The sequence below is a fragment of the Ipomoea triloba genome, chromosome 8 (assembly GCF_003576645.1).
Source record: "Ipomoea triloba cultivar NCNSP0323 chromosome 8, ASM357664v1".
NCBI lineage: Eukaryota > Viridiplantae > Streptophyta > Magnoliopsida > Solanales > Convolvulaceae > Ipomoea > Ipomoea triloba.
The window spans coordinates 11132599-11144448 of NC_044923.1; the positions used below are offsets into that span (position 1 = coordinate 11132599).

Consider the following 11850-nt stretch of genomic DNA (forward strand, 5'->3'; position numbering starts at 1 on the left):
TTTAGCCTTTAGGTCTCAAACTCTTCGGCAAATTATAGAAAATACTGTAAAATAAGCAACTGAAATTTTAATTTTTGTGCAATTGAAGAATCAAACATTTCCCAAAAAAAATAAAAATAAAAAGAATCAAACAAAAAAAAGTGTGTAATTAAAATATTAAATATGTAAAAAAAAATATGCAATTATCATTTTTTATCGATTGCTTCAAGTAAAACAAGTTAAATTAATAACTTGACATTTAATATAATTAATTTTAAAATGTTAATATTATATTATAACATTAACTTAATATTATTAATAAAGTAATTAATTATTAATTGTTTCAAAGATTTTGTGGTCAAGCGGCATGGCTGTGAGAAGTCATAAATTTGATCCCCAATGGGGGCGTTGAATCTTTGACCACAAGGTCTTTGAAGTCCTTTTTCTATTACATTATATTTGTTAAATAATTAAAAGAAATTTTATTTTATTTTTCATGTGGCGTAGGATGGGAATAGGCCAAGCCCCTTGTATGGGCCTATGGCCCGGCCTAATTAAAACCTAGTTAGGCCTAGCTCGTTTAGTAAAAAGGTAGCCAATTTCAAAAGCCTATTAAACTAAACAGGCCAGGTCTATATATTCCAGGCTCGGCCTTTAGGCCTACAAGTCTGGCATATATATATATATATATTCTATTTTATACCTAATATATATTTTTATATTTACAATACAATCGCAAGTATATATAATTACCAAACTCTAACCCTTCACCTCCAAAATTTCATTCTATATTATGATTTAAGTATAAACATTCCTGCTAATCCTGTTGTATGTATTCTTATTGTTTAATTTTTTTATTAACTACTCTTACTGTCATAATATTTAATGAAATATCGCAACTTAATTATGTGAGTTGATTGTTTATTATTTATGATATTATATAGGATAACAAATAATAATACAATTGAACTTAGGTATTTTTTGTAATTTTTTTTACAGGTATACAGTATACTTTAAAGGGCTTAAAAATGGAGGCCTTAAATAGGTTCAAAGCCTATTTATCATCTGTTTTGAAGCCTTTTTAAAATTCTATATGTTAAATAGGCTTTTAAAAAGACTTCACGCCAGGCCAGGCCAACTGTAGGCTCTTTGGCAAATTATTGTGTGGACCATGGTCCACACAGCTATGTGGACCATAATCAAATGTACATTTTTAATGTACTAAATGTACATTATTTTTGTACTGAATGTACATTATTTTTATACTATAAAAATAATGTACATTCAGTACACAAATAATGTACATCCCCTGAATATAATGTACATTATTTTTATACTGAATGTACATTATTTTTATATTGAATGTGCATTATTTAATAATATGGTCCACACAGTTGTGTGGACCATGGTCCACACAATAATGATTGAGGCTCAAGCTTGAGCCTAAAAAAATGCCTACATGCAAGCCTACAATCGTTATACCCTACACCACGGTGCACATAGCAATGTGCACCGTGGTACTAAACGGCGCCGTTCCACTAAGTGATGGGACGGATGCCGTTTAGTCCATCCAATCACCGTTATTTATTTTTTTTTTAATTAAAGTATATAAGCGATGAAGAGTCTTCCTTAACAAGACTCTCGATTCTCTCGCTCCACTCACTGCACTCCCGCTGCACTTCCACCAAGCAAGCAACACTCTCAAGCAAGCAAAACACAAACGATTCACACCAGAACTCAAGAACATCAGGACAAATACGCATTAATCAACAACAAATACACATCTTCATCGACTATTAAGAACACACGGAACTAAATGGTAAATATTTAACAAACATTGTTGATCAACGACATTGTGCAAAAAAAAAAATATAATGTTTGTATATATATCACATATGCATTTGCATTCGCATTCTAGCATAAACATTTACTGATTCTCAATATTATAGCATTTTATCATCCACATTGTTGATTTTCAATATTAAACCTCATCAAACATCTGTGTTATGTTATTGATACTAGGGCTTAGATTCTGTGTATTATTGTTAAAGACTCTGTGTATTATATCATGTCATTGTCTGCATTTTAGGATGTTACCATTCTCACATTGTTGATTCCAAGTTTCCAACATTCTTGGTGATTGATAATAATGAGAAGTATATTCTGTGTATTATTGTTATTGAGTTTGTGTATTCGCGTTAATGTGTGTGTATTCTTCTTACTAACTCTGTGTGTTCTAGCATTTTATCCACATTGTTGAATTTGGGTTATTGAAACTAGGGTTTATATTCTGTGTATTATTGTTAACAACTTTGTGTATTTTAGCATATCATTCTGTGTATACAAGAATGTTACCATCCCACATTGTTGATTCCAAGTTTCCAACATTCTTGGTGATTGATAATAATGAGAAGTATATTCTGTGTATTGTTGTTAATGAGTTTGTGTATTTGTGTTAATGTGTTTGTGTATTCTTCTTACTGACTCTTTATTCTAGCATCTTATCAACATTGTTGTGTTGAGGTTATTGATACTAGGGCTTAAATTCTGTGTATTAGTGTTAAAGACTTTGTGTATTTTAGCATATCATTCTGTGTATACAATAATGTTACCATCCCACATTGTTGATTCCAAGTTTCCAACATTCTTGGTGATTGATAATAATGAGAAGTATATTATGTGTATTCTTGTTAATGAGTTTGTGTATTCCTGTTAATGTGTTTGTGTATTCTTCTTACTGATTCTGTTTATTCTAGCATCTTATCCACATTGTTGTGTTGAGGTTATTGATACTAGGGCTTAAATTCTGTGTACTAGTGTTAAAGACTTTGTGTATTGTAGCATGTCATTCTGTGTATTCTAGCATGTTAATTCTGTCTTTTCTATTATGTGACAGCAATGTCAAGTTCTGATAAAAGTGATCAAGTCTTGGCAACTGCCTTACAAAGAAGAAAGAGAAAGAGAGATAGTGCAGCTACGTCAAAACCACAAACAGAAGACAGGCAAAAAAAACAGAGAAAGAAGCCACCACAAACAGAAGACAGGCAAAAAAAACAGAGAAAGAAGCCTCCACAAACAGAAGACAGGCAAAAAAAACAGAGAAAGAAGCCTACAACAAAACGAACAAAGAAGGGGAAGGAAGTAGAAGAAGACAAACCAAAAACAAAGAAATACTTTACTGTTCGAACAACTCCTAAGCAGTTGTTCACCCTTGTCAGTAGTTTAACCGAGGATCAGCATCAAGCCGTAAAGGATATAGGATTTGGACCATTACTGGACATCAAGCTGACTCATTGTGATGGTGTGCTAATCAAGCACATATTAAAGAAAATGGGCATAGAACGATGCTCCATTGAAATTGGAGATGGTGATGATGAGCTGTGTTTGTCAGAGGATGATGTACAGTCTACACTTGGACTCCCGCGGGGCAAACTCCCTGTCGTAGAGGGCACTTCTAGTAATGAGACTGAAGGATTCAACACTTTGGTCAGGGATTGGAGACTGAGATGGGGGGTAGAGAAGGGAACCCCAACAACCACTGAAATGCTAAACAAGATTGTCGAGAGACAAGACAGTGGTGACATGTTCAAGCGTGACTTTGTCATCTTCGTGGTTACAACACTAATAAGGGGTTACAAGAACACTTTCTGCAATTACAGGATTCTATACTCACTGCAAGATGTGAGTAAAATCAAAGAAATGAATTGGTGTGCTTACACCATAAAGAGTCTGCTAGACATTGCAGAGACCTGGAAATCAAACAATGATTCCTCATACAGTGGCCCTGCAACTTTCCTAATGGTATGCAATACTAACTTATTCTTATAATTCTATAAACTAATGGTATGCAATACTAACTTATTCTTATAATTCTATAAATTATTGAATAGCAATACTAACTTATTCTTATAATTCTATAAATTATTGAATAAAAATACTAACTTATTCTTATAATTCTATAAATTATTGAATAAAATTACTAACTTATTCTTATAATTCTATAAATTATTGAATAAAATGCCTAACTTATTCTTATAATTCTATAAATTATTGAATAAAATGCATTACTTGAGTCTGTGTATTCTATGTGTACTCTGTTGAAAGTTTCTGTGTATTCATGTTCACATTCTGTGTATTACTGAGTATATTCTGTGTATTGTAGTTATTCATTATGTGTATTCACTTATATATCTCTGTGCATAGTCCTAAATACTAAACCATAAGTCCTAGATCATAACCACTAAATGTTTGTTCTAATCTTTGTTTTTTTTTTTTTATTCTTTGAAGCTTTCTTACCTTGATCGAGTCCAGATCAGGGGGCTTGTTCTCACACAGAACCCTCCAACCATTAGAGAATGGACAACAAAAGACATTAAAGCAACGCTTGCAATGCATAGGAAGCCAGGGAAGTATGGTAGAGGAAAGGTGATCGATAGAAGGCCAATGCCTGAGGAGGAAGTGACTCATAAACCAATTGAGTCTGAAACTGTGCAACGAGTCACTGACTCACTGAAGAAAATGACTTCCAGTATTGCAGAGTTTGGAGAAGTCATGGCAGGAATTGGAACCAACAATTCAGCAGCTGAAATCATAAAGAACACTTTTGTCAACTTCTCCCACACTGTCAATCCAACACCAAGTCCAAATCCAACCCCACCGGTCCCACCCGAGAGCCTGCTAAAAGATGATGATGTCTTCAACGAGCCAAGCTTCTTAGAGGCAGTCGCTGAACTTGAAGCTGCCTTCTATGCAACCATGAGGAACATCTCTCCTGAAATCAATGCACCTTCTTTCCAGCTGTTAACTCCGACACCATCACCACCACATTTTGAAAATCCACAAGCAGCAACAACATCACCAGCAGAAACAACAGCACCAGCAGCAGCATCACATGCAGCAGCACCAGCAACAACAGCACCACCACATGCCGCAGCAACAACAACAAAATCACCAGCAGCAACATCGCATGCACCAACAACAGCAATCTCATCCCCAAGGAGGCGATCACAAAGAGGAAAATCAGCCCAGCCTTCACTGGAGAAGACCCCACCACCACCAACACAGAGATAACAACAAAAAGAAGCAACAACGTCTCCAAAATCTCCTGAGATAGCAACCATGTTGGAATCATTGGTTGAAAATATTTCTAGAGTGCCTACAGAGCAACAACAAGTAGCCCCATCTGCTTCAATACCATCTGTTACAACATCACTAACAGAAACACCAACAACACCATCTGCTACAACACCAAAAACACCAGCTGAAATTGAATTTGAAAGGTATACACCTATGCTTATAACACTTTATAATTTACTAATACTTGTGCTTATATTCTGTGTATCTTATTGAGTGAGTCTGTGTATTCTAACATTTCATTCTGTGTATTCTGTATATTAAAATTTTTATTCTGTAATTAACTTAGACTATATATTCTGTGTATTACATGATAGTATTTTGTGTATTACATGCTATCATTCTGTGTATTGACTATTATATTTCTATGTATACACAGCATCCTTGCAGAGTCTGAAGAGGATATTGAAGATGTCCACACAAAGAAAAGACCACAAAGAAAGTTGAAACAACTTCCTCTGGCCTTACGCTCACCATATTGGGCACAAAACAGAACAAAGCTGATAAACATTTCAGCTAAACAAAAAATCTTTTCAGACTACGCATTCTTGTCTTGTGGTGGTCAATATTCAATGAAGTAAGTTCCATTTTGATAACTTTTACTAGACATACATCATATTACTTAACATGTTATTTCCTTATGATTAATCTATATTTTACTTTGTGTAGTGATATGCTTTATATAGGAAACAATTTGGTCGCTAACCGGGATGATTTTATGTCATTGGCATCCGGTTATGTATTTACCAACATTGCGCAAATTTGGTGCCAACTGATGAGTTTACTAGACATGAGAAGATCAATTGACAAGCCAAAAAGGGTTTTCTNATACTAACTTATTCTTATAATTCTATAAATTATTGAATAAAATGCATTACTTGAGTCTGTGTATTCTATGTGTACTCTGTTGAAAGTTTCTGTGTATTCATGTTCACATTCTGTGTATTACTGAGTATATTCTGTGTATTGTAGTTATTCATTATGTGTATTCACTTATATATCTCTGTGCATAGTCCTAAATACTAAACCATAAGTCCTAGATCATAACCACTAAATGTTTGTTCTAATCTTTGTTTTTTTTTTTTTATTCTTTGAAGCTTTCTTACCTTGATCGAGTCCAGATCAGGGGGCTTGTTCTCACACAGAACCCTCCAACCATTAGAGAATGGACAACAAAAGACATTAAAGCAACGCTTGCAATGCATAGGAAGCCAGGGAAGTATGGTAGAGGAAAGGTGATCGATAGAAGGCCAATGCCTGAGGAGGAAGTGACTCATAAACCAATTGAGTCTGAAACTGTGCAACGAGTCACTGACTCACTGAAGAAAATGACTTCCAGTATTGCAGAGTTTGGAGAAGTCATGGCAGGAATTGGAACCAACAATTCAGCAGCTGAAATCATAAAGAACACTTTTGTCAACTTCTCCCACACTGTCAATCCAACACCAAGTCCAAATCCAACCCCACCGGTCCCACCCGAGAGCCTGCTAAAAGATGATGATGTCTTCAACGAGCCAAGCTTCTTAGAGGCAGTCGCTGAACTTGAAGCTGCCTTCTATGCAACCATGAGGAACATCTCTCCTGAAATCAATGCACCTTCTTTCCAGCTGTTAACTCCGACACCATCACCACCACATTTTGAAAATCCACAAGCAGCAACAACATCACCAGCAGAAACAACAGCACCAGCAGCAGCATCACATGCAGCAGCACCAGCAACAACAGCACCACCACATGCCGCAGCAACAACAACAAAATCACCAGCAGCAACATCGCATGCACCAACAACAGCAATCTCATCCCCAAGGAGGCGATCACAAAGAGGAAAATCAGCCCAGCCTTCACTGGAGAAGACCCCACCACCACCAACACAGAGATAACAACAAAAAGAAGCAACAACGTCTCCAAAATCTCCTGAGATAGCAACCATGTTGGAATCATTGGTTGAAAATATTTCTAGAGTGCCTACAGAGCAACAACAAGTAGCCCCATCTGCTTCAATACCATCTGTTACAACATCACTAACAGAAACACCAACAACACCATCTGCTACAACACCAAAAACACCAGCTGAAATTGAATTTGAAAGGTATACACCTATGCTTATAACACTTTATAATTTACTAATACTTGTGCTTATATTCTGTGTATCTTATTGAGTGAGTCTGTGTATTCTAACATTTCATTCTGTGTATTCTGTATATTAAAATTTTTATTCTGTAATTAACTTAGACTATATATTCTGTGTATTACATGATAGTATTTTGTGTATTACATGCTATCATTCTGTGTATTGACTATTATATTTCTATGTATACACAGCATCCTTGCAGAGTCTGAAGAGGATATTGAAGATGTCCACACAAAGAAAAGACCACAAAGAAAGTTGAAACAACTTCCTCTGGCCTTACGCTCACCATATTGGGCACAAAACAGAACAAAGCTGATAAACATTTCAGCTAAACAAAAAATCTTTTCAGACTACGCATTCTTGTCTTGTGGTGGTCAATATTCAATGAAGTAAGTTCCATTTTGATAACTTTTACTAGACATACATCATATTACTTAACATGTTATTTCCTTATGATTAATCTATATTTTACTTTGTGTAGTGATATGCTTTATATAGGAAACAATTTGGTCGCTAACCGGGATGATTTTATGTCATTGGCATCCGGTTATGTATTTACCAACATTGCGCAAATTTGGTGCCAACTGATGAGTTTACTAGACATGAGAAGATCAATTGACAAGCCAAAAAGGGTTTTCTTCTCAGAAGTTGTTTTTGTAAGTAAACATTTTACTCTAAACTTTTTTTTTCTTTCCTTTATTCATACCAATGCATTGTATAACAAAAAAAAAAAAACAAATTTTTGCAGATGACGTTGGAAAGTGCAACAAATTTGCAGAATAGTAAAAGTGCTGCCTCAAAGGCCATTTTGAAAGAATTCTATAGTAAAAGTGCTGCCTCAAAGGCCATTTTGAAAGAATTCTGTAGTAAAAGTGCTGCCTCAAAGGCCATTTTGAAAGAATTCTGCAGTAAAAGTGCTGCCTCAAAGGCCATTTTGAAAGAATTCTGCGGAGCAATTGATCACTCAAAGGCCATTTTGAAAGAATTCTGCGGAGCAATTGATCACCAAAAGGCCATTTTGAAAGAATTCTGCGGAGCAATTGATCACCAATTGGAATCAATTTCTCTTGATATAAGTGATGCCAGCCTTGTAAGTACAAAATAACTATACCTTAATTATTTAAATTCTGTATATTATTCATTTGAATTGTCCATATAACACAAACTGATTTATTTTTTCTGACTACTCTTAACAGGTATTCTTCAGTATCATCCAGCACTAACATTTCTACTTGTTGTGCTTTAATTTCTTGACATCAAGACTTCAAATAATTGACAACAGGCCTATTCCTGAAGGAATTAAAGCACAAGACAAGTATGAAGGTTGTCCGGAGAAACTAGTAAGAAATCTTATCTCTATTAAATTCTGTGTATCTTACTGAGTGAGTATGTGTATTCTAACATTTCATTCTGTGTATTCTGTATATTACAAAGTATATTCTGTATAGGACTTAGACTACATATTCTGTGTATTACATGCTGTGATTCTGTGTATTTTGTCATACTAATTACACACAACTATATCGATATTCTACAGTTGATTGCCTTCACTAAGTATCTCGCAACAAAGAAGAGTGCACTTTGCAAAGAAGATGAAATCAATGAGAGTGCAATACATGCAGCTGCCTTGGCAAAATGAAGAAAATGCTGTAGACTGTGCCATAGACTCGATGAGGCATATGCAGACTTACACAGGCACATCAATAGAAGACTGGAATACAGGACTCACTGGAGGCCCTGAAGATGTAAGTATAAAAATATTCTTTCAACTTTCTTCCATATTAAAATATTTAACAATTCATTTCTAATTAATTTTGCATTCTATTTTTGCATAATACATTCCTCACATCACTGAGAGCTAAATATGCCGCAACCATACTCATGTCAGAATGGAATACCCTTCTACCAGAGGTGACAAATGCAGCCAAAGAAATCTACAAACAATCAAAGTGACCGTGTTTGTAAAGATGTGGATTTTTGTAAACTGAAATTGAAACAAATATCTGAGATGTGTTCTTTATTTTGGAAACTACTCTAACTCTGAAATGAAAAAAGGCTTTTTGTCACATCTTTATTATAGGGTGCCATATCTATTAAGTTTATTCTGTTGATTACAAAATTTATTCTAAGAATGACTTCAATTATATATTCTGTGTATTACGCAGTAACATTATGTGTATTACATGCTGTCCTTCTGTGTATTCAGTTAATGGTAACCCATAACTCTAAGACTAAATCTTAACCCCTAAAACCATAACACATAATAATATTCTGTGTATTACATAGTAATATTCTGTGTATTATTGACTTCAACTCTGTGTATTCAAAAATATATCTGTGTATTATTGACTTCAACTCTGTGTATTCAAAAATATATCTGTGTATTATTGACTTCAACTCTGTGTATTCAAAAATATATCTGTATACATAGTACTGGGTGCTAAACCCTAAAAAAATATATCTGTATACATAGTACTGGGTGCTAAACCCTAAACCCTAATGCTAAACTCTGGCTTCCACCTCTGTCTTCTAACTCTAAAAACATATTACAGAGTGCAATTCATATTCTGTGTATTGCAGTACTGTTCTGTGTATTACATAGTATCACTCTGTGTATTACAGAGTGCAATATAAAGAAATAACACCAAATGATTTATGTTGTTGTGGTAAATAATTCTGTGTATCTTGCCGAAATAGTCTGTGTATTACTTGTAATAGTTTTGTGTATAAAAAGTACAACTACATGTCTTGAAAAAACAAAACTAACAAACAAAAACCTACTCAGAAATCAACCTATATCATTTGAATGCATACAGACATTAAGACACACTCTGATTGTCCTCTTGATTTGCATTTGACCTAAAATGACAAAAAGTTGAACCTCCAGACATTGGATGCACCAGATATCCATTACCAGCAATATTAGAAATAACATCTTCAACTTGAGACTGCCCCACCGATTTTGTTTTAGATGCAACTATATGAGCAAGCTGCTTTCGACCCCTGCTTTCTTGTATTTCTTTTCAATCACACTAGTCACCCTCCTATTGCGTAACCCTTTCAACCGCCTATTTGATGGATCCTTTATAACACCGCTCGACGATTCCACATCACAATCTTCACCTTCGAAGAAAATAGGACCATACTTATCTTCAACTTTTCTCTTGGCATCTAACACTGCTTGCTCAAAAATTTTGCGTGCTTCGCTGTTTTCTTGGCAATAAACAACCAACTTCTGAAATTTCCTAGTGATCTCTAAAGTCCAAACAGAAGAGGGAACATTAAAGCACTGAGATGGGGGGATAATACCAGCATTCTCGTTTTCAAAAACTCTTTTAGTCCATCTCTTCAGAATATATTTATTTGGAACTTCAGACACATAATGCACGTTTAAAATGCGTAAACAGTGACAACATAAGATCCTGGTTTCAGTGAACAGCTTGCAACTGCACCAAATATCTAACTCTCTAACGTTAAAAATCACTTCATGCCTAATAATATCAACCTCCGGCCTCCAGACGTGATACTTATACACACCACCTTCAAATTGAACACACTCCTTATAGCATGATGCCCCTTTCAAAAACTGCTCTTCGAACAAGTAATATATCTCAATCGTATAAATATCCCTAGCGTGTGAAAGAATCTTAATGTGATCCATNCCCTCCTATTGCGTAACCCTTTCAACCGCCTATTTGATGGATCCTTTATAACACCGCTCGACGATTCCACATCACAATCTTCACCTTCGAAGAAAATAGGACCATACTTATCTTCAACTTTTCTCTTGGCATCTAACACTGCTTGCTCAAAAATTTTGCGTGCTTCGCTGTTTTCTTGGCAATAAACAACCAACTTCTGAAATTTCCTAGTGATCTCTAAAGTCCAAACAGAAGAGGGAACATTAAAGCACTGAGATGGGGGGATAATACCAGCATTCTCGTTTTCAAAAACTCTTTTAGTCCATCTCTTCAGAATATATTTATTTGGAACTTCAGACACATAATGCACGTTTAAAATGCGTAAACAGTGACAACATAAGATCCTGGTTTCAGTGAACAGCTTGCAACTGCACCAAATATCTAACTCTCTAACGTTAAAAATCACTTCATGCCTAATAATATCAACCTCCGGCCTCCAGACGTGATACTTATACACACCACCTTCAAATTGAACACACTCCTTATAGCATGATGCCCCTTTCAAAAACTGCTCTTCGAACAAGTAATATATCTCAATCGTATAAATATCCCTAGCGTGTGAAAGAATCTNTCCCTAGCGTGTGAAAGAATCTTAATGTGATCCATAGCTATTGTAGGTACACCTTGGGAACACCGGACATCTTCCCCGTTCTCTCTACTCCTCCACTCCGAAACAACACCAACAAAGGAGCTATAGAAATCACATAGCCTAGCAGTCTTGGATAACCTTCTAGAAATAGAGTGATTTGTGGTTTCACTCCTTTGTGAAGATAAAATACCACCAGAAAAATAATCTTTGTTAAATGCAGGGCACCATTTTTCTCTACATTGATACAGCCTTTCAATCCAAGAATTATTATGGCATTTGTATGTTGTGACCATCATGGAATACCATAACATATATAT

The 11850-nt window shown here is 35.2% G+C and overlaps 1 protein-coding gene across 1 annotated transcript; it reads left to right on the forward strand.

The window, feature by feature from the left end:
• The first annotated feature begins 2877 nt into the window (after positions 1 to 2877).
• Positions 2878 to 5049, forward strand: LOC116026948. Its single transcript, XM_031268373.1, has 2 exons — positions 2878 to 3780; positions 4267 to 5049. Exons 1-2 carry the CDS (start codon positions 2878 to 2880, stop codon positions 5047 to 5049), a joined length of 1686 nt encoding a protein of 561 aa, XP_031124233.1.
• Positions 5050 to 11850: the final 6801 nt, after the last annotated feature.

Coding starts and splice junctions, on each gene's coding strand:
- LOC116026948 (XM_031268373.1), top strand. CDS start 2,878: ATGTCAAGTTCTGATAAAAGTGATCAAGTCTTGGCAACTGCCTTACAA. Junction 3,781..4,266: donor GCCCTGCAACTTTCCTAATG/GTATGCAATACT, acceptor TATTCTTTGAAG/CTTTCTTACCTTGATCGAGT.